This window comes from Lepidochelys kempii, chromosome 1 (genome assembly GCF_965140285.1).
Source record: "Lepidochelys kempii isolate rLepKem1 chromosome 1, rLepKem1.hap1, whole genome shotgun sequence".
NCBI classification, from domain to species: Eukaryota; Metazoa; Chordata; order Testudines; family Cheloniidae; genus Lepidochelys; species Lepidochelys kempii.
This window is the reverse complement of record NC_136380.1, coordinates 262442584-262470578: the sequence shown is the minus strand read 5'-3', so window position 1 is coordinate 262470578 and position 27995 is coordinate 262442584. Positions and strand designations below refer to the sequence as shown.

The window sequence follows — 27995 nt, the reverse complement described above, 5'->3', positions numbered from 1 at the left end:
TGGTCACGCTAGGTAAGGATTGCTACTTCTGAATACAAGGGGCAATTCGAGCCCTAGGAGAGACTCATCCTTGCATGTGGACCCAGCCTGACAGCTCCCACAGGCTCCAGGGGCTCCTCTCTCCCTCATGTTACACACTGCAGATGCTGGAAATGGAGCTATGCCCTTTCCCTTTTACAGAGGTTGGGCCACCCTTCACGACCACTCCCCTGCAGTTTGTATGGTCTGGGCAGAGGAGGGGCTACAGAGCAATTCTGGCCAGGCAGCTCCAAGCTGTGACAGTAGCAAGAGCGGGGCGGGTGTCTGAGCAATAAACCGAGAGCGAGAGAAGGGGAATGGGCGGAGGAAACTAGGGAGGCAGAAACAGCAAAGAGTGAGAGAACAGGAGCAGGAAAAAGAGGCCCGGGGGAGAGGTGAAGGCACGGGGAGGAGAGCAAAAAGAGATCATGGAGCTGCTCCTGTGGCTCTGGTCCCAGCTTCGATCCTGCGGGAACAACCTCCCAGCCCTGGGCATAGCCCTCACAGTCTTCGCTCTGCTGTTTGATTTCCTGAAGCGCAGGAAGCGCTGGAGTCGCTACCCACCAGGGCCGAGCTCTCTGCCCTTCCTTGGGACCATGCTGCAGATCGACTTCCACAACCCGCACGTCTCCTTTACCCAGGTCAGTGCCAGAGGGGCTGGAGAGCCCAGCGTGCTGGGGAGCGGGGCTGGTGGTTCGTTAATGCAGCTGGTGCGGGCTGGACGGGTTATTTGACCGGCCCGGGGCTTTTCCAAGGCAGGAGCCGGCAGTGCCCCTCGGGGCGGGGGGGCCCTAAGGCTCTCTGCTTCTCTGCTTCGGCCTTGCTCTGGCTCCGGACCCCAGAGGGCAGCATTCCACTCCGGAGTCCAGCCCAGTTCTCTGCAAAGGTTGTGATAGCGCTGGAGGAGTGTGACCCCCACTGCGCACCCCCCCCCCCGGGACACCCCCCCCACCCGACTCTTTACCTTCTCCCTGTAATTTCAGTTGGAGACATTGTAGCGTGCTGGGCTGTTACGCAATATTAGCACTGTTAAACAGCTGCTGCATTCCCCCTCAGAGGTGGGTGCACTCAGTGGTGGGTGAAGTGGTCCCTTTATGTACCATCCGTATCCTCTGGGATGAAAAGGGCTAGCGAAAGATTTATCGTATATGAAAATGCATTTGTCTCTGCTCAGCTCCCTCCGTTCATTCCAAAGTTTCTCTGCTTTGGGGACGTGGAGGCAGGGACGACCGCTTCCTTGTAAGTCACCAGAGATGATTGAGCGTCTGAGCGTGGAAACCGGGTCTTGTTTTCACCATGCGGTAGAAAGAGCATTTGAGTTTCCAGATCAAATCGGATTATGACAATGCTAGCAACAACACTTTTGACCTGCAGCTGTTTTAACTCCACATTTTTACTAACAACGTATTATTCCCTTTTCTGTCCTTTTACTTACAGAATCTTAGAAATTAAAGGTAGAAATGGCCTATTCTTATCCACCCCTCTCCCTTCTGGTGGTGTGCCCCTGAGGGCTTTATCCCTTTTTAATAACCAGCAATGAGGCTTTCATCACTTCTGCTAGGACACTTCCCCAGTCTAATACACCTCTCGCTGAGGTTGTGTTTCTTGCTGTCCAGAGTCAATTTTCCATTATTTAGTTTCATTGCATTACTCCTTCAACCAACCTTAAACAATTTCACTCTGTCCTTTCCATTTGCACCTTTCAGATACTTGCAGGCATCAATCATAGTCCCCTTCCTTAGATATTTGACCAGTCTATATATTTACCTCATTTTATCTTTCCTCATGAATCAACCCATCCAGCTCCCTAATCTCGTTGGCTGATGCCCATGTGGCTTTGAGGAAAGTTATTGTAGAAAAGCAGGAACACAATATGTTGTGCTTTGTGTTTTTCATGTACACAAAAAACAAGTACTTGTGGTTTTTCTCTCCCTAAATTCTTGGCCCAGAAAGGCATTTTCTCTTGTATGAGTGGACAATCCTCAAGAAATCCCACAAAAAGCTGAAAATAGGTTAAATTTTGAGCCTAAACTATTTGATGATTGTTTTAAACTGTTCTGCTTTGTGCTCTGCAATGCCTGTCTGTCACCAGGGTGCAGTGGCCCTGGTCCTCGCTCACATCAGGCACACTCTGTGCTGGCGGAGTGGTGCAAAGTAGCCTCAAAGCTAGTCTAGCCAGCCACAGCGCATTCAGCCAGGACAGAGGGATAATCCAAAAGCAATTCCTACGGGATGCTTTCCTGTAGCCCAGGGGCATGGGCCATGGTTTTCAGTGCCCTGCAGAATCCCAGCTGCTGAAATTGCCTCTCATGGTTCTTGAAAACTGCCACGATTTAGAAAGGCCTTCAGGCTAATCTAAATTACTGCAGGGGAACGGGACTGGCCTGGCACACATGACCAGGAGAGTCCAGAGGTATCTTAAAGAACTTTGTACTACCCTCTCCTGCGTTGCACCACACAATTGTTGGCTGCGGGAAAGGATCAAGGTTCATAATTAGAAAACTCAGATTTGCAGCCAAGAACTTAGAAGCATGACATTCTCAATGAAGTTTACCTGGTTTGCTTTGGTCGAAGACCTGAAAGTTGCTGGGCACGAGCTGAACACCTGCAATTCCATAGGTGCCCCCTCCTCAGGTTTCCCTTGAGTGTGGAAAAAGGGCAGGACTTTTATGCGTCCCCTTTCTAGGCATGTCTGGTCTACACACAGTTTTTGTATCGAGTTATGATTTCAGTCAGGGATGTGATTTCTTCCCCGACCAAAATAGTTGAATCAGAGCTGCATTAGGGCACTAGTCAACGCCCTAACATTTCCCTTTGTCTGAGTGTCATTGCCATCTGCTGTAATGCTCAGAACAGCATTGGCTAGGATACCATCATAGTTACATTACATTTCATAGCGGCAATAAGCCATCTCCTGGCGAATGTATTTGGGGTAATGCACCACCCACATAGGTTAAGAGATGGGGCAAAGAAACGGTCACGCTTTCGGGAGTGGCTCATGAGTGAGAGTGCTCCCACTGCCCCGCTGCCAGAGCTCCGGTGGTGCTTAAAAGGGTCCAGGGCTCCCCGCAGTGGCCGGAGGACCGGGCCCTTTAAAGCACTGCCGGGGAAGCCGGTCCGGTCCGGCATGGCGTACTGACTCTTGCCGGTACGCCGGACTGGCTTACTTTCACCTCTGCCTCCTGGACAGGAGTGCTGGACCTCGGTAGAAGTGTGTGGGAGAACATGGGGCTCTGCCCCCTCTGTGACCCTATCTTTCCTCTCTTCTTCCCCCCAGGCTCTGCCCTCTCTGTGGCCCCACCCCCTGCTCCTTCTCTTTCCCCTGAGGCCCTACCCCCCAGCCAGCCTGGAAGCCCAAGCCTGGCTGTGGTAAGAGCCACCCAGGGAGCCTGGCCACAGTTGAGAGCCCCCGGCCCCCTCTGTTCCGGCACCCCTGCTCCTGGATCATTGTAACAGTCTTACCATGGAGTCACAGAAAGTCCCCTTAGACTCTCCAGTCTATCTTGCCACTCAGACAAACTGAACTTACTGATAAATGGTCACCAAAAAAAATCACCCCACATTCAGCTTATTCCCGCTCCCAAGAGACCAGTCACTTACGCCAGATCAGTTGGTACCCTAGATCTTACACCAAAGACAACACCTGTAGCCAATCCTGTAATAAATGATCTAAAGGTTTGTTAACTAGGAAAAAGAAATTACAAAGTTATTTGCAGGTTCAAGCAAGCAAACATATACTCACAGATGAGTTACCATCTAAATCCTAAGAGTGACCAAGTTGCAGTGATGTGTCTATTCAAAGTGTCTTTCGGGGCAGACCCAGCAGGCAGCCCTGGGGATCTCTAGCCCTGTCAGAGTTCAGACAGCCAAAGAGATGGAAAATTTTCCTGTGACTTTGTTTTATTTCCTTCATTCAGCTTCCAAGTCCACAGAACAAGCTTCCTTGCACAGAGCATTTCCAAGGGGGGATAGGGCCATTAAGCAGTCCTTTGTATTGCAATGTTCCTTGAGCCAGCTGATTTTGATAGCCCTTCTGGATGGGGTGGGGGAGGAGTCCTGTGCCTGGTTCACAAGCGCAGAGCGGACATTTGCAAAGTTATAAAGCAAAACGTACAGATTTTCTCGTGGCGTGGAACACCGACATTGCAAGTGAGATTAACGCCTGCAGCAACTCACAAGCATTTCATAGCCTAAACACGAAATACATTCTTGTAAGACTAATACCTACTTTGAGCAAACTAACATACAGGTGACCTGGTCTGGTTTCCAGCTATGAGTTTGTTAGTTCTTAGCTAGTGCCTGCAGCCTGGGCAAGTGCTGGCACCTCGTTTGCCAGCATCACAGGAAACGCCCTCCCCCACCCCCAATCCCTTTTGTCAGTAATTTTTATTTTGTGTGTATCTGTAGGCAGCACTGCTGTACCCTCTGTGGTGATATCAGATTTCATAACCGAAGCAAGGTTGGGCCTGGTGAGTACTTGAATGGGATATCGCCTAGGCAAAGCCATGTGCTGCAGGAAGCGTTGTAGAAGGCTGTCTGTGTCAGTGGTTAAACCAGTGCCACACCAGGAACAATGTATGCTTGGGTCTGTTATCCTTGAAGACACCAAAAGAGGTCCTGACCTCTGGTAGTTGTTAAAGACCCCATCTGGCTTCCAACGAGATATTTTCCCCTTTTCTTTTCTTGGCAGCTGAGTAAAAAATATGGAAATGTCTTTAGTCTTCAGAATTGCTGGACTAATCTGATAGTAGTGAATGGATTCAAAGCAGTAAAGGAAGCATTGGTCCAGAAATCAGAGGACTTTGCTGACCGACCATACTTTCCTATATATGAACAGATGGGTTATGGAGAGAACTCTGAAGGCAAGTACCTTGGAAACTAACATAGTTCTCTGGCAGCATTGCAGGGGGACTGGCTTTATCATTTGAGCTCCTGGAGAGGTTGAAGGGGACTTAGCGAGTGAGCTGGAGTCTGCCCCTGACGCTCCCTCTCGCGAGGAGGAAGTCAGGCGAGATGGAACTGGGGACTCTCCTTCCCAACTTCAGCGCTGCAACAACTACTAAGACAGGGCCGTTCTGAAATGCTCAGTGGGATGTACATGCCAATCAATACCGATTGGCTGCCACTGTCAGAACTGGCGGAGTCCTACCCCTCACCATATGTATGCACCTTCCTCGGCTTGTAAAAAAAAGTAACCTCCTTCCAAGGAACCTCCAGGACCCAAGAGTGAAAGTGGGGGAGGGTAGAAAGAAAAGCAACCTAAAAGGGAGGCTTGTTGGGCTGGAATCCTCTCGGGTTATCCCAGAGCACTTTCATTAGAAAGATTAGAGCTGGACAAATATCTATAGAGTCACATCTTCTCAACCATGGGCAGTATGTGAACCTCCCATTTGGGGAGGCTAGTTCCCTGCCCTGAGCTCTCTACTGCAGCTGGAGAAGCCCTGCCCAAGCCACCGCCGGCCTGAGGCACCCCGAGCCCTGGCTGGCTGGAGGAGCTCTGAGTCCTCCCGCTGGCCTGGGGCCATGGTGGGGATTATTCGCAGAAGTTTGGGGAGGCTTAGCCTCCTCCAGCCTCCGTTACACACCGCCTATGTTCTCAGCTCACCCTGGCCCATACTCTGGCCAATGCAGGAATGCGCCCTATAGTATGTTCTCCAGTGCTTTCTCCAGTCCAATTTTAAATGACTTGTGGTGGGGAATCCATGAATTCCTTTGAGAGACTATTGAGTAGTTTAGTCAATCTAATCATTGGGAAATGTTTTCTGACATCCAGCATGAGCCTCACACCCTAAGGGTATAGCATGGCTTAGCTCCATTGATTGCATCCGGTTATACGAGCTGCGGATCTGGTCCTGAATTTCATCCCCTTACTCCTAGCTATACCTTGGACCTCCCTGAATAATCCCTCTCCTTCTGCACTAACCACCTACACCTATGAAGGCTGAAATAATAGCTCCCATTAGTTGCCATTTTGGCCAAGCTATACTTGGTTCCTTTTATCCTTTCTCAGAAGCCAGTCCCTCCAGCCCTATTTTGTTGCTGTCCAGTGAATTTTGTATGGTGCTTCCCAGAGGTTATTATGTCTCTTGTTTGTTAATATTTTCCAGGGGTGGTGCTTGCAAGATATGGTCATGCGTGGAAGGAGCAAAGGAGATTTGCACTCTCCACCTTGAGGAACTTTGGGATGGGAAAGAAATCCTTGGAGCACCGTGTGACCGAGGAAGCTGGATTTCTATGCTCTGCGATCAGTTCTGAAAAAGGTTTGTGGCATCCAGGGAGATGGGGCAGAGGAGCCGTGTAACTTCCATAGATAAGGAAATGAAAGGGTAATATGACTGATTATGAAGGAAGGAATAATAACACAGTATCTCACATTTCTACATAATCCCTGATAGCCAGAAGGATACTAAAGTGCTTTGGAGACCAGACACATAGTGATCATTCATCCAGCACTATCATGAAGCCACCTGTGGGGTCGAACCTGACAGCTGTTTTAACATGACAGTTTGTGATGGGAAGTAAAAAAAAAACAACAAAACCCCGACACCTCCAATTGAATGTGCAAGAGGAATTTTAGGTTGGTAGAATGTAATTACCTCAACTGGAATCTGGTGAAGGCATCAACACTAAGACGCTTCCAAAACATGCCATGACGTCTTTAAGGACGTCACTTTTATGCCTCAACTTAAAAATGTCTGTAGCAGCACAGTAACATCTGTCTGTACACAGGCGGCCCGGGTTCAGTCCCGAGGCAAGGAGATGAGTACTGTTACCTGCATACAATTCTCTGTTACTTGCACATTCTGGGGGCACCCACTTGACCCAGTTCTTAAGGCTGAAGGCGTAACCCTCTTAATTTAGACACCCACCCTTACCCCAATCCTAGGGCTCAGGGCATACCGTTTGGGGGTTTGCAAGATCTTTTACATGTGAAAGAGCCTTACACAGTAATAACCTCTATTTATTAACAATTACCAAGCAGAATACACATGGTAAGCGTACAATGCGACAGGGCTTATCCTGACAGTACCACTGACTGAATCCGCAGCAGAAACCTGCAATTCTTAAGTTTTTTCCATGGTGATCTCTCTTCCAAGTATTGAGCAGGCCCAACCCTGTTAGTCTGTGAGACATCTTTAACTTCCCCAGCTTACATGAGCATGGACTTTCAACTGGTTGTTCCATAAGAAGTCTTGAAATGTTAGCGGTTCTTGCTCAGTATGTTCCATGCAGTGAGGGGCAGGCTACAATGATGTTGTGCCTCCTAATGTCTTTGGTTGGTCCTGTATGTTTTTCAGGTCGTCCTTTTGATCCACATTTTCTTATAAACAACGCAGTTAGCAATGTGATCTGCTCCCTCATCTATGGTGAGCGCTTTGACTATGACAATAAGAAATTTCAGAGGTTGTTGCATTTGATTGATCAGGCCTTGAATGAAGAAGCTGGATTCCTGCCCCAGGTAACTCAGCATGTATGACTTGGTCAGTAAGAAGCTGTCATTTGATTGATCAGTAAGATTGTATTTTAGTGATTCTTTTCTGGGAGCCATAGGGTGTGGTTCTCTCTCTCTCTCTCTCTCTCTCTCACTCTCTGTTATCTTAGCTCCTTGTCGTAGTACCTTGGCTGCTGCGCATCCCTGGAGTGCCACAGAGCATCTTCCGATCCCAAAAGGAGATCCTGGACTTCACAAATGAGCTTTTGAAGGAGCACAGGATGACCTGGAATCCTACCCAAAAGAGAGACTTCACTGATGCTTTTCTACAAGAGATAGAGAAGGTAGGAGGAGAGGGGCAGGTGTAGATCTCTTTGGCTCTGTGAATGTATTAGTGATGGGAACACTCCATGTTAGCTTCCCGTGTTGTCAAGTTTAGCAATAGGATTTTGCTTGTAATAGAACTGGTATGAACAGCTCGCTATTCTATTTCTTCTGGTTTTCACTTATCTAGTGAGTTTAATGAGTTCACGCTCAGAAATCAGCTGAAGAATAGGCTGAAACATGAAACAAGGAAACGTGTCACTTTTGACAAAATTTCATTTAGAAAAAAATGAAAATGAAACATTTTGATAGGCTTGAAACATTCCATTTTGAGGTTGTCAGAACAGCACTGCAACAGGGTCGGGTCAAATGGCTACAGGAGAGTAATAGAAGGCAGATATATTAGCCCCAGGTTAAGTAGGTCCCTTTTCCCTGGGTAAGGTAACAGGGAAGGATTTTTTTTTTGAAAGAGAAAAGAGGTTTATTTGTAACACTTACAAGAATTACCAAAGGAAACAAAACAACTATGCAACAAAACAACACAAACAGAAGGTATAACAGAGCAGCTTTCAGGAGGGAGAAGTGTTCAGGCTAGCCTGGGCCCAGAGCAGGGGGGCTTCCTCGACACTCGTGGTCTTCCACCCCCTCGAGTTACCTAGGGCCGCGCCCAGTGTCACCGATCCTCCCTCTCCTGAGACTGCCCAGCAAGATGGGCACGGCTGCGGGGTGGGCGGTTTAGGGGTGGGGGGGTAGACACCCATGTATTATAGGACCCCTCTTAGATGACAGTAATGATGGTATCCACAGCGGCAACGGCTGGGGCTGGCGTCTCTCCCTCTTCCCCTCAATCAAAGGGTCAGACGGAGGGAACCGGATGGGGTCACCGAGCAGAGAACCCTGGACAGCGCCCACCGCTCCTTGAAGGCATCAAGTGAGTCGGTGGACGCCGCCCAGAGGAACTCCACCCGGATACGTGAATGTACTGAGGATCGGAAAAAGGCCCTACAATCGCAGGACGTTTCATGGGCCAACCTCCTCTCTCTGGTTTTATAAATGGCTGTTTTAGCCAAGGCTAGGAGGAGGTTGACCAGGAAATCCCGCGATTTTGTGGGGCCACGGATGGGAAGTGTATAGATAAAAAGGTGAGGGGAGAAATGAAGCCAGAAGCGCAATAGAATATTTGTGAGGAGCCGGAAAAGGGGCTGCAATCTGGCACACTCTAAATAAACGTGCGCCAGGGTTTCCCTCACATTACAAAAAGGGCAAGTATCCGGGATGGGGGTAAACCGTGTCAGAAACACGCCCGTGCTCACAGCTCCGTGAAGGAGCCGCCAACTGATGTCCCCGACAGGCCTCGGGACCAAGGTGGAATACAGGCTGGCCCATCGAGGTTGCTCACCCTCCAAAGGTGGCAGGAGGTTCCGCCACTTTGTATCGGGGCGGGACACCAGGGTGCGGGCGTGAAGGGTGTGAAGCGGGAATGTGTATAAATATTTCCATGGTGCAATTTGAAAACTGACCGTCTGCAGTTCTTGCAGCCGGCTTGCAGTGAAGGGGTGAGGGGTTTGTTGGGATCGGCAGGGTGGGGGCCCAATGGAAAGGTCCGGCGGGCTTGGGGTAGAGGATGGGTGGGGTGCGCCCTCACGCAAGGCTCGGTTGACATAAGCCCAAGCAGCGGGCGTCAAGGCGGCCTTCACCTCCTGAAGTATGCGCCGGGGGGGTATGAGGGCTGGAGAGCCCCATGCGCCGAGCGAGCATCAGGGGATCCAGCCAGTCTCTCCGGTCGTAGTCCAGGAGGTCTCCGACCCTCATGACTTCCGCCAGGACCAACCTCTAGCGCACCGAGCGGGACTCCGCCACCTGCACACGGAGTTGGGGATTGTGCAGCAGGGGCTCCATGAGGAGATCTGGTCCCACGGTGGCCACCACGGACCTGGTCGTTAGAAACAGTTTCCAGGTCCGGAGGAGGTCCTGGTAGAAGACCGGCAGCCCGGAGAGGTCTCGTGGAAAACCTCTCGGACAAAGATAAAAGAGCTGCCGGTCGTATCGGAGCCCTTGGAAGCGGCGCAGGAAGGCGTGCGCCAGTATGCTCCACGCCGGACTACCTGCACCATAAAGGAGCCTCTGCAGGGCCTGGAGGCGGAAGACATGGACCTGGGTGTGTAAACACTTCAGGCCCTGCCCTCCTTCCTTCAGGGGTAGATGAAGAACTCCAACAGGGGCCCAGTGCGTTCCTGACCAGAAGAACTCTAGAATCAATCTCCGGAGGTGGGTCAGGAAACCTGGGGCCGGGGCCAGGGTGTTGAGCCGGTACCAGAACGTGGACAGGACTAGTTGGTTAAGCACCAGTGCTCTCCCTCGGAGGGAGAGACATCGGAGTAGCCTCGTCCATTTCCGGATCCGCTCTATCACCCCGCCCTCTAAATTTTGCCAGTTCTCCGGCGGGGAAGGGTGCGTGGCGGAAAGGTAAGATAGATAGAGATAGAGCAGTGGACCCGCACTCCACCGGATGGTCTGAAGCGCGGGTGGGAGGGAGCTCCCCTGCCGCCAGTCCCCCACCGCCAAGCCAGAGCTCTTGACCCAGTTGACTCGGGCAGAGGAGGCTGCCGAATAGATGGCCTGGCATGCCTCCACTCGCGCCAAGTCGCCCGGGTCCTGGACCACAAGGAGTACGTCATCGGCGTACGCCGACAGGACCAGCCGCAGCTCCGGCTCCCGCAGCACCAACCCTGTCATCCTCCTGCGGAGGAGACAGAGGAAAGGCTCGATCGCCAGAGCGTACAACTGGCCCGAGAGGGGGCACCCCTGCCGCACTCCTTGCCCGAAGCTGACCGGTTCAGTCAGGGTCCAGTTGAGCCTAACCAAACACTCCGCAGAGGCATACAGCACCCGAAGAAAACTCACAAACTGAGGTCCGAATCCAAACGCCTGCAGAGTGCTCAGGAGGTACCCATGGTCTACTCTATCGAACGCCTTCTCCTGATCAAGAGACAGGAGGGCGAACGACAGACCATCTCTCCGCCCGAGTTCCAAAAGGTCTCGGACTAGAAATAGGTTGTCAAAAATGCTGTGACCTGGGACAGTATAGGTCTGGTCTGGGTGGATCACGTCCGCCATCATGGACCCTAGCCGCAGCGAGATTGCTTTCGCTACGATTTTGTAATCCGTGCTAAGGAGTGAGACGGGATGCCAGTTTTGCAAATCGCGGAGGTCCCCCTTCTTCGGCAGCAAGGCGAGCACCGCTCGCCTGCACGACAGAGGGAGGACCCCGCTCTGCAAGGACTCAGCCCAGACAGTGACTAGGTCTGGGCCGAGAATGTCCCAGAACGCGTGGTAAAACTCCACGGTCAGCCCGTCCATGCCCGGAGATTTATTGGTGGGCATGCGATGGAGGGCTTCCGAGAACTTGGCCAGGGTGAGAGGCAGCTCTAGGCGGTCTCGGTCGCCCATGCTGACCGTGGGGAGTTCCTCCCAGAGCACCTCGCAAGCACCAGGATCGGTCGGATCCGGGGAGAAAAGGCTTGTGTAGAAGTCACGGGCCCTCCCACACATCTCCTCTGGATCCGTGAGGGGGGTGCCGTCTTCCGCAAGAAGGCAGGTGACGTGTTTCTTGGCCCCCCTCGTTTTCTCCAGGGCATAGAAGAAGCGAGAGCTGCGGTCCATCTCCCGAAGGAGGCGGATGCGGGACCGAATGAAGGCACCTCGGGCCCGGTGGTCCTCGAGGGCCCGGAGCTCCTCCCGCTTCTCCCGGCACGCTCCGCAGAGGGACGGGTCCTCGGGGTTGGCGGCCAGACGCCTCTCCATCTCTAAGACCTCCCGTTCCAACTGCTTTATCGCTGCATTTCGCCGTCGGCTGGTGCCCCGGGTGTAGTCATGGCAGAAGAGCTTGGTGAGCACCTTCCCGAGATCCCACCATCGCCGCACCGAGGGAAAGGCACGCCACTGCTCTCGCCAGGCCAGCCAAAACTCCCGGAAGGACGTCACGAAGCTCTCGTCCTCCAACAGGCTGTTGTTAAAGTGCCAATAGGCCGGCCCCGGTCTCTCTGCACGGAGGAGACCGTTATGGTGACTAAATGATGGTCGGAGAATGGGGCCGGCCGAATGGAGGAGGAGTGGGCCTGTGAAAGATGGAAACGAGATAAGTAAATACGGTCTAACTGGGAGTGGTGTGACCGATGGGCCTCCACCCGGACAAAAGTGAACGTGGAAGTGTCATCTGGGTGATGGTCACACCAGATGTCCACTAAGGAGTGATGTTCAACTATTCCTCAGAGAATATTCACGGCGGCCGGGCTCGGCTCGGCCCCTAAGTGGTCCCATTCCTCGAGGGTGGTGTTAAAGTCCCCTCCCAAGACTAGGCACTCATGCGAATCTAGGGTGCCGAGAAAGTCGGACACCCGCTGATAGAATTGTGGCCGCCTTAAGCTCATTTGCAGGGCATAGATGTTAACAAGATTGACCACGAGCCCCTCCATACGGACTCGAAGGTGCAGCAGGTGGCCCGGCACGGCCTTAGTGATCCCTAGCACCTCGGGCCGTAGGTTGGGGGAGAACAGGGTCACCACTCCAGCTTGCCAAGTCGTGAAGTGGCTGAAGTATACCCCGTCCCCCCTCTCCAGGCGCCACCTGTCCTCGGCGGTTGGGTCCTTGTGGGTCTCCTGCAGGAAAACTACAGAGTACCCCCCTTCCCGAAGGTAAGAGAGCACCTGGGACCTGCGGAGAGCCATCCTACAGCCCCTGGTATTCAGGGTTGCAATAATAAGAGGCGTCATGCGGAGGGCTGGGAGGTGGGGGTTTCTTGTTGGTGGGGGTGTTCATGGCCCCCGGCAGGTTGCGTAGCAACCCGTGACCCATCCCGTGGATGAGTAGATCGTTTCGGAAGCCGCGGGCTCGCTCGTAGGCCACAGCACCGCGCCTTCCTTGCCCCCTGCCCTCCTGTATAAGGGCCCTTGTGGCCTGGAGGATTTGGTCAAAGTCCCCCCATAGCTGAAGAGCCAGCTGTACCCTATTGCGGGCGCCACAGGTCTGTTCTAGGAACTTTCGTAGTGCATGCCACAGCTCATGGGGCGGTGGGGTTACAATTTCCGGGGTATTCCCTGGTGGGGCTCTTAATACAGCCTCGTGGTCCGCTAAGGCGGGTAGAGAGGGTGTGGACCACCGACGGGGCGTCTGACAGGCTGGGGTTATTAAATTCATTTCACACCTTGGGGTGGAGGGGGATGGCAGGGAAAAAATTGCAACTCCTAATGGGTCGCGACTTGAAAGTGCAAAGACTGCTTCTTGGGGGGGATCTGCGAAAGGCGGGAAGGAAATAACCCCAGGGGCGGCATTAGCATTGCAGGAGGAGGGGACTTGGGCAGGGGCAGGGGTAAGGCTCTGGGGTTCAGGAGCCAAGCAGCTAAAGGAAAGTGCCTCCTGAGCAGAGTCAAGGGTTAAAGGGTAAGGGAGGGGGCTCCCAATAATGCTAGGCGCTGGCTCCGTGGTGGTCTTGGCGGCCATGGCATCAGGTGGTGGACCACCTTCTGCAGGGTGCTCGCCCGGGAAGGCAATTAGGGGGAGGGAGCATGGGGAAAGGGGGGCTGGGGTAAGGTTGCCAGGCTCGAGGTCAGCCGGCAGTAGATCATCCTCCCCCTGGGTGACCGGGGTCAAATCTAGGGCCTCAATCTCCGCATACACGGAGGAGAGGCCAGCTCCTGCTACCCCGGGGGCCTCTCCTCTAGGGTCCGCCTCAACGGTCGCCTCGGGGTCCGCGGGAGGTTCGGGTGATATCCAGGCAGAAGGGGCGTCCTCAGGAGTCTCGGAGGGGAGGGTCTCCCGTGGAGGGGGGATTCTGCCCTCCAATGCCAGTCCATCTTCCCCTCCCGACACCATCTTCCCCTCACTCTGGCCGTAGCAGGAGGCTCAATATCAGTGACTCCTTTCCTGGTCTTCCGGGGGGCTTCCGCGTCGGATGGATGCAGCAGAGCTCGAGCCTTCCGCTTGCCTCGCTTCCCCTGGACTAGGGTCCAGCCCTCCATAGCGTCGTCTGGGGGTTGGTTAGCAGGGGTCGTGTCAGGGGGCGGAGGCGATGGTTCAGGGGTTCGGGGGGGTAGCGGTGAGGCAGCATGAGGGGCGGGGGGTTCTCCTTGGGGCGGGCCCTCTCCTATACCTGGTACTATCCTTGCCACACCCTCCTCCATAGGCTCTGCTGGATTGGTAATAGCAAGGCTGCGACTCTCTTGCTCGCCCGGGCATTGTAGGGAAGGTATCTCTTGGGCCCGGACGGGAGCAGCGAAGGGTCGAGTAGGAGGAGGGTTGGTTTCAGGTGCCGGGCAGCGAGGGGCGTCGGCAACGACGGGGCCGATGTCCTGCCGAGTCTCGGGGGTTTCGGGTGCCCCTCCCCCCCGGGCCATAGGGCAGTCTCTGCGGACATGCCCCGCTGAGCGGCAGAGGTAGCACCGGGCCTCTCGGGTGGAGTAAAAGACCCGATAGCGGGCTCCCTGGTAGGGGACTAGGAAAGACCCCTCGAGCGCCTCTCCGTCACGCGCCCCCGCCGGCGGTAGAAGCTGCACTTGCCGGCGGAACGAAAGGACGTGACGGAGGGTGGGGTCCTTGCAGCCCAACGGGAGAAGGCTGATGACAGAGACAAGTTTCCCCAGAGTGGAGAGAGCGGGTAACAGGGCAACATTGGGTAAAAAGGGAGGAACGGAGGTGAGGACGAGGCGAACGCCCAGGTCTTCTAGCGGCTCTAGGGGGACAAACACCCCCCCCACCGCCAGGTCCCTCTCCACCGCTTCTTGGGCGGCAGCCTCCGAAGCTAAAAAAAAACCCGACCTTCCCATACATCTTGGAGGCCGCCACAATAGCTGTGGGTCCTACCACCTTCGCCAACGCCTGCACGTATGTCTCCACGTGGGGCGAGGTGGGCACCGAGAGGCAACGGACACCGTGCCTCCTGGTCAAGGTGGGGAAAGGGCCCCGGCCGCTGGTGATGGTAGCGGAGACAGGGGGTGACGAGGGAGATGACGAGGTGGCAGGCAGGGGGGAGCCCGTCACCACCCGGGCATACGTCCTGGGGGCCGGGGGAGGAACATTCACGGAGCTGGTGGAGGGAAATGCAGGGAGGGGCGCCACGGTCGATGACGAGGCCACAGCTGTGGGGGCAGCCCCTGCCATGGAGGGCCTAGTGGTTTTAGTGGGGCCCTTTCCTTTATTCCCGCCCTGACCTTTCTGGCCAGCTGGGGGTGGTTCCTAGAATCTGGGGGGACAGTGGGCGCAGCAGCGGCAGTAATCACCCTGGTGCCTCCTGCTGCCGGTGCCCCAATGGGGGGGGGCAAGTATTTTGACAATAGTGGTGGGGGGGACCTTGGGGGTCGGGCGGGGGGGAGGTGGGGGAGGGACAGCTAATTTTGTTAGAGGGGCCTCACCCCTCTCATTCCCTGCCATTGTGAGCAGGGAGAGACGGGGAGACGCCGGAAGGAGGAGGGGGGAGGGGGAAGCAGATTAACCGCTCCTCCCTGCTGGGCTGCAGGTGTGCGGGGGGGTGCCAAATAGGTTGGACTGGAAGGGGGGAAAAACAAAAACCGGGGTCCGGTGATGGGGGCAAGCTGTAAAATAAACAATCCGGGGGGGGGGGGTGTGTGTGGACCCACGCACGTTTGTCCAAAGAGTCTCGTTTGGTCGGCTATTGTGTCCAGTCCGAAAGGCAAAGTTCAAAGCAAACAGCTGGATCCGAAGGCAGATGGCAAGTTGCCAGCAGGGACGGACGGCGGGGGGGCCGTGACAGTTGTAGTAGTATTGGGGGGGGGCAGGCACCGATGGATGGGGGGGGGGCTCCGTGCCACACCCCCTCTGCCGCCACAAATGCAATTAAACCACAGTCAAACTCCCCCCCACGAGAGTGTAATTCAGAAAATTACTCAGTCTTATGGCTCCCTTCACGATGATTTGTAGCTTCCCTGGGTTATTTCTCCTGTCTTCTGAAATCTTCTTCTCCAGCTGTGTTGGCTGTGTTCCAAGGCTTCCAGCAGGCTGAGAAAAATTACAGAAATAAGCTGACAGCAAAACAGCTGGGTCTGGGGGCTTCCACTCCCCGCTCTGGATAGCAGATTGGCAATCTTCCCCCCCTCCTCCGGGGGTTTCAGCTGAGGCAAATAGCTGCACCCGGGAACAGGCGTGGGGGGGTGCTGGCGAAAGTTGGCAGCTAACCAGCACTCAGCAACGGCAAAGAAATGGCAGAAAGACGAAACGAAACAAAAAGGCGTCTGGCCCAGTCGGAGGGGGGAACTAAGGCAGGTTCAAAAAGTAAGAAAAATCCAGGCCAGGGGGCTTTAGGAAAGAATAGAAAGCAGATAGCTGAGGAGCAAGCAAAGGACGTTCCGTTTCCCAACAGGGAAGGTTCCAGAACAATCAGGAACCATCTGGAGACAATTAAGACAGGCTGATTAGAACACCTGCAGCCAATCAAGAAGCTGCTAGAATCAATTAAGGCAGGCTAATCAGGGCATCTGGGTTTAAAAAGGAGCTCACTTCAGTTTGTGGTGCCCGTGTGAGGAGCTGGGAGCAAGAGGCACTAGGAGCTGAGTATGACAACGTGGACTGTTGGAGGACTGAGGAGTACAAGCATTATCAGGCACCAGGAGGAAGATCCTATGGTGGAAATAAAGAAAGGGTTGGGAGGAGGTCATGGGGAAGTAGCCCAGGGAGTTGTAGCTGTCACACAGCTGTTCCAGGAGGCACTCTAGACAGCTGCATTCCACAGGGCCCTGGGCTGGAACCCGGAGTCGAGGGAGGGCCCAGGTTCCCCCCAAACCTCCCAACTCCTGGTCAGACACAGGAGGAGTTGACCTGGACTGTGGGTTCACGAAAACGGCCAAGCTGAGGGCTGCCGTGAAGCTCCAAGGCGAGCAAATCTGCCAATAAGCGCAAGACCCGCCAAGGTAGAGGAGGAACTTTGTCACAGCACATTTCAATTTTTCATTTAGAAATTACTTCATTTCACTTTTATTTTATTTTATTGTTTGTTTTATTTTTATATTTTATTTTTATAGTATATTTTAAATTTTGATTAACCTGAAACCGTTTTTAAAAAACTTTCATTTTGTGTGAAATTTCTAAATGTCAGCTTCTTCTTCTGAGTCGTAAACAAAGCAAATTACATTGTAATTGGCTCTTAAATAGCATATTAGTGATTGCCCATGTGAAGTCTAAGTCCAAATTTACAGAATTGGTCTGAGAAAAATTGAGATAAGAAACCCTTAGAAAACAGACACATAAAATCCACAGCATTACAAAAGATAGCCGGACTACTTCGTGCTGCGATCCTGTCATATCTTGTACGCTAAGCACGGTGGCCCTGAAGAGTACTTGGTGGGGAGACTGTTGGTTCAGTAGGTAGCATTGCGGTCCTGTTCTCATAGAAGCTACCAGGGCAGGAATAGGGCCTGTCAGATTGTTATTCCCAGGTACGTATATGAACTTTTGGAATCCTGATGTTAATTGGTTGGCTAGCATGTTGGCTGCACCCTGCTCGTTACTACATGGAATTTCTGACCTGATCAAGTGAGAGTGATCACACTGACCTCTTGAGGTTGCAGAGGCACAAATGTCTAAGACTGACTGGAGACCCTCCTTTAACTCTGGTGGCAAGAGACTGTGGGCAGAGTTTCCAGCATGTATGCTGAGTGTACTGAGCAGCATCAGCCAGTGGGAGTCTGCCGTGCCTGGGTACTCCTCCTCCGTCTTCGTAAACTCTTCCAGGTGCCTTTGGCAGTGGTGCTGGAACTGGGGGTGCTGCCGCACCCCCTGGCTTGAAGCAGTAATAACACAGACCAAATACATGGTTTCCAGCATCAGCACTCCCACTATAAAAATTGTTTCGGCACCCCTGGACTTTGGTGGGTCAGAAAATGCTGCTGAAATGTCCACCAGCGCCTCAAGGAAACTCTGCCCAATTCCTGACCCAGGCGTGACAGCACAAGCAAAAAAAGTTCTTGAAAAGGGGCCTCTTCCATGTTGCTCGGCAGGCAGTGCTGGCAGGCTGGTCACGCTTCCTGTAACGTGCAGGGTGGGCATGAAGCTTCCCCACAGTCAAAGGCTAGAGCGGCCACACTCTGGGGGGGTGCTAGGGAGTCTGGGATATGGTTGGTTTGGCTCAGGTCTGCCTGCTACTGTGTGGATGCCAGAACCCCAGGTTCACGCCTGGGCTCGAAAATTCTTAACGTAGGGTTTATAATCAGCATAGACTTCTGCAGGGGTAGTCAATAAATTTTTGTCAAGGTCCACATTTCTTGGTCAAGGTATAGGCAAGATCCAGACTGCAGAGAGAAAAAAACCAATAATAATAAGTATATAAAAAGATTTCAGGGTCTGTTCAAAAGCATCTACCAGTCCAGATTTGGCTTGCGGTCTACCTATTGACTATCCCGGTGTAGATGCTCAAGCCCATGGTTCTCTAACGCAGGGTCAGCTGAGTCAAGTGTCCCGAACCCTGGGCTTATATTGCCTGTGTAGACATACCCTGTGTTTTTGGAGGAGAAGGTCCCGAGCTTTATTCCTGATGAAGTCTATGTTGTGTGGGACAAATTGTTACTTTGAAATGTATGTGACCAAGGAGCCATTACAGCATGTGTTGTCATATGTACGTGTTTTGCTGCACTCTGCAAACAATTCAACCTTTCAGTCTGAGAATATGAATTACCACTATCTACAATTCTGCTCCTCTCTCCCCAAGAAAAATCTAGGTCAAATCTTGCTCTCCTTTGTTCCCTTAGGCTAAAGAGCATGCGGGGAGCAGTTTCAATGACAACAACCTTCCTATGGTAACAGTTGACTTGTTTACCGCTGGCACTGAGACCACTTCCACCACCCTGCGCTGGGCATTGCTGTTCATGCTTCTCCGCCCTGACATCCAGTGTAAGCAAGGGGACTGGTGGAGATGTGACCGGTTCTCCCAACCCTGCATCTTCCACAGAGAACTTCTTAGCATCTGCTGTCACCTTTGTGTTCTGGGGGTATGAATCATAGAATCATAGAATCATAGAATATCAGGGTTGGAAGGGACCCCAGAAGGTCATCTAGTCCAACCCCCCGCTCGAAGCAGGACCAATTCCCAGTTAAATCATCCCAGCCAGGGCTTTGTCAAGCCTGACCTTAAAAACCTCTAAGGAAGGAGATTCTACCACCTCCCTAGGTAACGCATTCCAGTGTTTCACCACCCTCTTAGTGAAAAAGTTTTTCCTAATATCCAATCTAAACCTCCCCCACTGCAACTTGAGACCATTACTCCTCGTTCTGTCATCTGCTACCATTGAGAACACTCTAGAGCCATCCTCTTTGGAACCCCCTTTCAGGTAGTTGAAAGCAGCTATCAAATCCCCCCTCATTCTTCTCTTCTGCAGGCTAAACAATCCCAGCTCCCTCAGCCTCTCCTCATAACTCATGTGTTCCAGTCCCCTTATCATTTTTGTTGCCCTTCGCTGGACTCTCTCCAATTTATCCACATCCTTCTTGAAGTGTGGGGCCCAAAACTGGACACAGTACTCCAGATGAGGCCTCACCAATGTTGAATAGAGGGGAACGATCACGTCCCTCGATCTGCTCGCTATGCCCCTACTTATACATCCCAAAATGCCATTGGCCTTCTTGGCAACAAGGGCACACTGCTGACTCATATCCAGCTTCTCGTCCACTGTCATCCTTAGGTCCTTTTCCGCTGCCGTAGAAAGAGAAGCTGCCGTAGCAGCAGTCACAGCAGTGATTGGGGAATAATTCCAGTGGAGCACTCTCTGAGGGGGAGAGCAAAGACCTGTGGGAAGGGAGAAAGGAGAGAGCAAGCCTCTGTTCAAGATTTCAGTGTCAGAGGGAGCACTCACCACTTTTCTTCATGACAAGTGCACTTTGAGACCCTTGTAGCTACTTGGTAACTCTTCCTTCTCTTAGGGTCTCTGCAGGGATAAATGCTAACCTGCTTGAATGTGCTAATGCCAGAGGCACAAGTGGGTCAAATAGAGTATGGATAAGGTGGGATGTCTCGACCAATGAGCTTATTGGCCTATAGAACAGAGGATGACTGTGTAAGTTGGGCTGAGTAACCGAAGATGAGTGTGCTGTCCTTCAGCTCCTAATTCCGCATTTCTCTCTTTCCTACTGTCTATGGGGCTTGCTCTGCCCCCTTGCCCTCAGCCAGGTAAACCCTGCCTCCCTTGCACTCTTGCTTTCAGGTGCTTGTAAACTGCTCAGTGATTGGTAGGAAGGTGGCTAACAAACTCACCGAATATAAACCCAGCGCTGTACAAATAGACAGACCATTCCTGCCCCACAGGGTTTAAAGCCTAAGGGTAAATGCATAGGTTCCCCATTTTTATGGTGTTGATGTACATCATTATGTTGCATTGAGGAGGATGTAAAGTGTCTTTTTCCAGGTAAAGTCCATGAGGAAATTGATAAGGTGATTGGCAGGGACAGGTCACCCCAGATGGAGGACCAAGCGAACATGCCTTATACCAGTGCTGTGATCCATGAAACTCAACGTTATGGGGATATCATTCCCTCTGGAGTTCCTCACATGACATACCGGGACACCGAGCTCCAAGGCTTCTTCATTCCAAAGGTATCTATGGCCAGGCAGGGGATGCAGACCTCCTCTCCCCTTGCAGACTTATGTCCTGCAGCTGCAGACATTCCATATGTGAATCTCCCCAAGGTTCCATGCAGAGGGGGGTGGAGCACCAGGCCCTGAATCACACAACCATTGGCGAGTTATCAAATGTGCAGTTTTAAAAGGCCTTGGGCTTCAGAGACAGCCTTGTTTATGTGGTTAGCTCCATCTTGAACAGGTCTTTGGATATCTGAAAAAACAACGAATTGAGCTAAGACACTACTAAGGATTTCAATCCTTACAGGGGAGACTGTAATTTTGCCTTGGGCACCTTCTAACATTCAGTACATCTGCTTGAAGGTGGAGAAAGGTAATGCTGACTGACTGTATAGAAACTACCGGCTAGGTCAGCAGTTCAAATCCAACACAGTAGCAACTAACACACTATTATCTGAAGGGTGTTCAGAGGCCACTGTGCATCTCAGTCCAGTTCCAAATGGACAAGAGACAATGACAGGCAATTACTGCCTTCTTTGGTGAGAGTCTCATTGGAGAGACCAAAGCCACACAGTACTCAATTCCACTTTCGCCCCTAGAGGAAGCTCCTCTAGCTCAGGCCTGAGGCATGTGAGAGGGGAAAGATCTCGCTTTTTCTGTGAAGACAATGAGAATTGCGGTTTGGAGTCTCTCAGTCAGCACACTCTTACCAGAGCTAAAATTAACTTGAGAAAATATTTGAAGCAACTGGGGGAGTTCATCTCCTGAACCTCATTAGACCATGAAAACACCCCTTGCATACTCTTAGTCTAGCTAGCATGCAATGGACAAGGGCTTTAGAGCATATGCTGTGCACTGGCTGGGGCCTTGAAAGCGTCCCACTCCATTGTGCTGTAAGATTATATAATGAGGTACCTGAGCTGGGTTCTATGTCTTCCTCTGAAGCATCCTACAATGGCCACTGCTTGAGATGGGATATTGAATGCAGAGGGACTGGCCTGTTCTGGTGTGACAATTCTTATGTACCCTGTTCCTTCTCTGGGGTGGATCAGGGGACGACAGTCATCACTAACTTGACCTCGGTGCTGAAGGATGAAACGGTTTGGGAGAAGCCGCACCAGTTCTACCCGGAGCACTTCCTGGATGCAGATGGGCAGTTTGTGAAGCGAGAGGCCTTCCTGCCTTTCTCTGCAGGTAAATCCAAGGGGAGGAGCAGCTGGCAGAGGCCATCCCTGTGGAAATGAGACACAGTGCATGAGATGTGACCCACTATAGTTATGGGAAAATGAGTCTCCTCTAAAGCAAGATGTCCCTCTCATCATGAGAGCAGCTTCCTCAAGGGGAAGATCAGTGCAGTCTGTGCTGAGCTGGGCCTGTTCTTCATGAGCATGCTGCATCTCCCCAGAGAAACTACTTCATACTCCAATAGACACAGGGACATACTGAATGCAACACATTAATCCCTTCTGCACTCTAATGGAAAACCTTAACTACAAGCCCAGGAATCTGTTCAGAAACAATGTGCACGCAGGTGAGGTGTGTGTTATTGGGAAAGGGACGAGGTCAGAGTTAAGGCTTTCTGTTAAAGCATGATCAAAATTGCTGTGTCCCACATGCTTCTTTATCTGTTGCAAGGCCCCCTGATCAAAGGAAGGTGTTTGTTCGTGGAGGCTCTGGGACCACTGCAATGGGGAACATGGATCAGTCGGGGATAAAGGGGAGATGAATGTTCCCAGTTTCCCGTATGCTCTCAACTCACCAGAGAGATGGGAAGAGGGAAATACTGATTCTTGGATACACACCAAAGGAGGCCAGCTGTGGCTGGTGGAGGGTCTGTAGGGTCTGTCCTAACCCCTCTGGACACCACATCAGCAGCAGTGGGAAGCCTGAACCAGTGGGTCACTGCCTCTGCCAGGCTTGTACGAGTGCAGCCCAGAAGTCCCAGCAGTGTGAACCATGAGGACTTTGACAGGAGGGTCTATGCACTGAGCAGGATTATAGCTTTTCCACAGAACCTTTCCCAGTGACTGGTTGGTGCTCTCTAGGTTTGTTTCAATGCAGCCAACCGTTTCAGTGGCAGAGAGGGGTTGAGGTCCCATCAAAGAAAAAAATGTGACACAAACTTAGTTAGGCAGCTTCTAACGCATTTCCAGGATACTCTGGTATTGGCTCAGCGGGTACATCTACACTTCAGACTGGGGGTGTATGTTCCAGGTTGGGGACACATACCCACGCTAACTCAGTGATAGCATGTAGGAGCGTAGCCACTGCAGCGTGAGCAATGGGCGGGGCTGGCCGCAATGAGGATGATCCCGTCGAAGATGGTAGGTACCTGCTCAGGTGGCTAGCCCCTCCCACTGCTTGTATCCCCATGGCTACACTTCTCTTTTTAACACACTAGCTAGCTCAGAGTTAATGGAGGCACGTCTCCTTGAGCTGGAGCTTACACCTACCGAAGTGTGGACATATCCTTGGTTAAAAGCCACTTTTGTTTTTCATTTTATGATTTTATTTTAGCCTGTAAACAGGTAATTGAGCAGCCAACTTCCATTTGTGCCAAACTGCAGTGTAATCAGAGTTTCCCTTGCACCCTTTGTCAGTGCCTGCCTTTCACTCTCTCTGGAGCAGCGGTTCCCAAAGCGCAGCTCACAACCCCAAATGGGGCTGTGCCAGCAGCACATGGGATCGTGGCAATCCTTTGTGTGCAGAGGACGCCATTTTGCTCTGTACAGCATGACCTCGCATGCACCATATGTAGGAGGTCACACCTGGTGGGGGACACCATTTTGTAGAGCAAAATGGCGTTCTCCTCAAGGGGTGAGCTCTCCCTTACGGTGTGTCTGAGATCGTGCTGTGCAGAGGACACCATTTGGCTCCTCCATGTAGTCTGGGATTCCGGACAGAAATACTTCATTAAAACGGGGTCACTCCGGAAAAAAAATTGGGACCTGCTGGTCTAGAGCCTCACAGAATTCAAGAATGGACTTTTGTTAGCTAGCTCAGTATTTGTACTTTAGCAGCACAAAGCACAACACCTCTACCTTTCCTATTTGCATTGGCCACTGTTGGAAGACAGGATACTGGGCTAGATGGACCTTTGGTCTGACCCACTATGGCTGTTCTTATGTTCTTCAAATTTCAGGGCCCTGGAGACATTCCAGTTGGAAGTAGAAATTGATGGAGTCAGGTATTTTCTTTGATGCAGTCTTGTTTATTTATAAGGAATGTACAAAGTCCTGCTCCTCTGAACTCAAGAGGAACCAGTAACAAAAGGAGCAGGTTCTTGGCTTATGGCCCAAAGCCTCTTTTGCCAACAGACCCAAAGCTTTTCTCTAGGGTCTCGCTGCGCTCACAGGCTATTACTGCTTGTCCTTCTTGCTTTTGTCTCTGCCTCTCTCTGTTTTTGTCTGTTCTCAGTTTGTGTGTGTTCTCTCACAGACTCACAACCCCCTTCCACTCCCCCTCATCCTGGTCACAATACCAAGTGGAACTCCCTACCCACCTGATGCTAGTTTCTGGGTGGATTCTATTCGGCCTTGTATTAGGTGTGGCCCCTTATGTATTTCTTACAACTATCGTAAGTGACAGGCATGTTCACACATGAGTTTGAATGAGGTTTTGAGTCAACCCATAACAAGGTGTGACCGGAGTACCGAGGCGGGGGGGCGGGCATGCTGACATTGCTCAATTAGGGCAGACTGCAAAGAATGGGGCAGACAATTCCCAACAGTGGTGGTTATTGTAATACTTAGATTCACCAAGCCAGCAACAAAACAGCTTCTACAATACAATACCTTACTGGTTACCCAGAAGCCAAAATACAGTTCCCTGAAAGCAACCCACCCTTGAGCTCCCACCCAGACACCCAAGTCAGATATGATGAGGATTACTGAAAATCTTGTTCATCATGTAAAAAATTTACCAATCCCAAAGGATCGGACACATTGCCCATCAGGTTAATGAATATCTCAGATCTTACCCAAATACACACTTACAGCCCATTCTTATTAACAAAACTAAGATTTATTAAAAAAGAAAAAAGAGAGAGAGTATTGGTTAAAAGATCATTATTCATACAGATATGAACAAAGTGCTTAGGTCAGTTTCATAGTAGAGTGGGTGAGCTCTAGAATTTCAGAGAGTCCTTTCCAGAATCAGTTTTTCAGGTTCTTGTCCAAAGTCCAATATCCAAGATCAGGGTGATCCAGAATGGAGCTGGAGACCTCAGTCTTGTGACTCAAACTTCCCCTGATGAAGGTTAAGCAGATCTGAGATAAGAGGCTCAGGGCCCTAGAGTTCTTTTTATAGTTGTTCAGCAGCCTCTTGACAGCGTGCAGTCCTTGGGTGACCAGTAGTGGTCTTGAAGTAACCTCCTATTTCCTAAGCACCATTGCTAATTAGTTACATGAATTAATGTAAGGCAACTGCCCATTGCCTGCCATTTACAGGAAGTTTACTACATACTTCAAAGAGAAATGAAGACAGTGCTATTACTACATTGACAGTTCATTTAATGTTATCATCTCCTTTTGATCTCTGACAGCGATAGACAGGAGCCCTTTGGTTACATTGTCAACCTCTAACAATAGGTATCTAAACCAGATTTGGGCAAACTATGGCCTGCGGGCTACATCCGGTCCGCAGGACCGTCCTGCCCAGCCCCTGAGCTCCTGGCCCAGGAGGCTCGTCCCCGGCCCCTCCCCCACTACTCCCCCAGCCACGCAGTGATGCCACCACGTAGGCAGTGGGGCTGCGAGCTCCTGCTGCTCTGAGTGTCATGGAAAGCGGGTGGTGGCACACGTGATGGGGTTGGGTAGAGGGTCCCGGGGGGCAGTCAGGGGACAGGGAGCAGGGGGCAGTTGGATGGGGTGGAGGTTCTGGGGTGGACAGGGGTCGGGGAACAGGGGGAAATTGGATAGGTGTGGGAGTCCTGAGGGGCCTGTCAGGGAGCGGGGGTGTGGATAGGTTGGGGAAGTCAGGGGACAGGGAGCAGGCGGGGGGAGCTTGGATAGGGGGTGGGATCCCGGGGGGGTGGTTTGGGGTGGAGGGAGTCCTAGGGGCAGTCAGGGCACAAGGAGCAGGGGGGGGTTGAATGGGTCGGCGGTTCTGAGGGGGACATTTAGGGGGCGGGAAGTGGGAGGGGGCGAATAGGGGGAAGGGGCCAGGCTGTTTGGGGGGCACAGCCTTCCCTACCTGGCCCTCCATACAATTTCACATCCCGATGTGGCCCTCGGGCCAAAAACTTTGTCCACCCTGATCTAAATGCACAACAAAATAATCCTTATCTACTAATACGTTTCTCAAGGTTGAATCTGGGTCAATTAGCTGGCTAGTTGTGTAACCCTTTGTGGTCCTGTGTCACACAAGGTTTCACCCAGCTCATAACATGGTCTGACCCGTAACTCATTCACTTCAGGTATCAGCTCTTAGACCTCAAAGTTTCATTTGACTATCTTCAAAGGGAACAGTCCAAAGAGGAAGATGGGGGTGTTGGTCATTAGGAACCTTTATGACAAGAGAAGGATTTTGCAGTGGCTGCGGGAGTAGATATGGGACCAGTGAAGTCTTTCGGGCTGGCGGTGAGGTGATCCTGTTTGTACGAGTACTGCAAAGGCTTGCTGCAGTGGTTTAGCCTGAGATGGGTCATTGGTGAAGATGCGTCACTTGTATTTGCCTTGAGTCCAGAAAACCAATGTCCCCAGATCGCACTTGAACCAGAATCTCCTGCCTGGTAGCATGGGCATGTTGTTCCACCTCAGATTTCTCTATCCAAAAGGCATTTATTTGCCCATTTAGATTCTAGAAGGCAAGAATTCCACAAAGAGCGTATGGGACAGATCGTCAGCTGGTGTAAATTACCACAGCTCCTTTTACATCGAAGGAGTTTTGCCAATTTAACCAGCTACAGATTTAGCCCTGTGCATTAGAGTGTCTCTGACCCTTTTGAGTCAGGCTGACTAGGCAGTAATTCCCCTTTCCAAGCTTCTGGTCCTGGCCACCATCAGAGACAGGGAATCGGATTAAACAGAACATTGGTCGGTCTGGAGAAGTATTTCCTAGTTGTTCCTGTTCACACAGGGTCTGGGAATAGGGAGACTCAGCATCTGCTGCATATGAAGGCAGATTCTCTGTTCACTCCAACCTGTGGGTGCGCAGTACGGGTCTTACTCCTTCAGTGACTAGTCATTTACATGTGATGTTGTATCCTCCTCCTCCCCTCTTTTCTCACTCCCACGCTTGCAGGTCGCCGTGTTTGCCTGGGGGAACAACTGGCCAGGATGGAGCTTTTCCTCTTCTTCACCAGCCTCCTGCAGCACTTCACCATCCGTCTCCCTGAGGGCCAGGCCAGGCCTCGAGAGGATGGACACTTTGCTGCAACACTCAGGCCCCACCCCTACCAGATCCAGGCTGTCCCAAGATAAGTGCTGTTTTCTGCCAAGTTCCCCTCATATATTTTAGGACCGCTGTAGTGCTCAGCTGAAAGATGCTCCTACTCCAACGGGGCAGCTTCTCCCGTCGGCACAGTTAAGCCACCTCCCTGAGAGGCGTTAGCTGTGTCAATGGGAGAAGCTCTGATGACACAGCGCTGTCTACCCAGAGGTTAGGTCGGTATAACTATGTCACTCAGGGGTGTGGATTTTTCACACCCTGAGCGACATAATTATACCGATATAAGCCTGTAGTGTATACCTGGCCTTAGTGTTGTGTCTGTGGCTCCCCGAAGCCACGCCATGGCCCCTCTCCGGCTCCTACGCACTCCAATGGGAGCTGCAGGGGCGGTGCCTGCGGATGGGGCAGCGTGCAGAGCCGTCTGGCCATGTCTCGGCGTAGGAGCCGGAGAAAGGAGATGCCACTGCTTCCAAGAACTGCTTGAGGTAAGCGCCGCTTGGAGCCTGCGCCTCCTGAGCCTCTCCCCACGCCCCAACCCCTTGCCCCAGTCCTGATCTTGCTCCCTCTCTCGAAACCCCTCGATCCTCGCCCTGAGCACCCTCCTGCACCCCAAACTCCTCATCCCCTGCCCCACCCCAGAGCCTGCACCCCCTCCTGCATGCCAACCCCAATTTTCTGCATGCCAACCCCAAGCATTAATGGCTCACCATACAATTTCTATTCCCAGATGTGGCCCTCGGGCCAAACAGTTTGTCTGGTATAATTCCAGTTTTGATCTTATCTTTTGCTCTTTACACAAACGTAATATGAAGGAACCACATGTGTACAGTGGGGTCCAAACCCGTGTTTATTGGAAATACGCAACGTGCCAGGCATTCCTCCACCTACACACTGCTGCTCTGGTTGGGTTCTGGCAACTTCTAAAAGAACCAGCGCATGGGGAATGGAACAATAAGGCTCACAAACTATTTAAAGGGATATTATGCTATGCTCGTACACGACACCTTCCTTCTTCCATTATACATGTTCCTTTCACTTTCAGCCCGGAAAAGGGTTAACACAGTTTCTTTGGAATAGAAACCTCTTCTGTTAGAGTAAAGCGACTATGGGAGGAATTGCCACTAATTTGCCTCAAAATATTGTGGTTTTTCCATGATAAGCCTGTAATTTGCCCTTGCAAAGGATTGTTATAATTTGAGTGATGTATACAAAATAGTAAAATTACGTTAATAAAAAAAGGACTATTTTATTCTTTAA

General features: G+C 51.8%; 1 protein-coding gene across 1 annotated transcript; it reads left to right on the top strand.

The window, feature by feature from the left end:
• The first annotated feature begins 250 nt into the window (after positions 1–250).
• On the top strand, positions 251–27995 carry LOC140904906 (cytochrome P450 2D14). The gene is made up of 9 exons (XM_073327260.2): positions 251–659; positions 4709–4880; positions 6126–6278; positions 7317–7477; positions 7621–7794; positions 18526–18667; positions 20176–20363; positions 21401–21542; positions 26592–27995. Exons 1-9 carry the CDS (start codon positions 447–449, stop codon positions 26768–26770), a joined length of 1524 nt encoding a protein of 507 aa, XP_073183361.1. The 5' UTR covers positions 251–446; the 3' UTR covers positions 26771–27995.

Bases quoted from the DNA above. Each gene is read 5' to 3' on its own strand.
- LOC140904906 (XM_073327260.2), top strand. From the start codon at position 447: ATGGAGCTGCTCCTGTGGCTCTGGTCCCAGCTTCGATCCTGCGGGAAC. The intron at 7,478-7,620 runs GTAACTCAGCAT...CTGTTATCTTAG, and splicing joins AAGCTGGATTCCTGCCCCAG to CTCCTTGTCGTAGTACCTTG. The intron at 7,795-18,525 runs GTAGGAGGAGAG...TTGTTCCCTTAG, and splicing joins TTCTACAAGAGATAGAGAAG to GCTAAAGAGCATGCGGGGAG.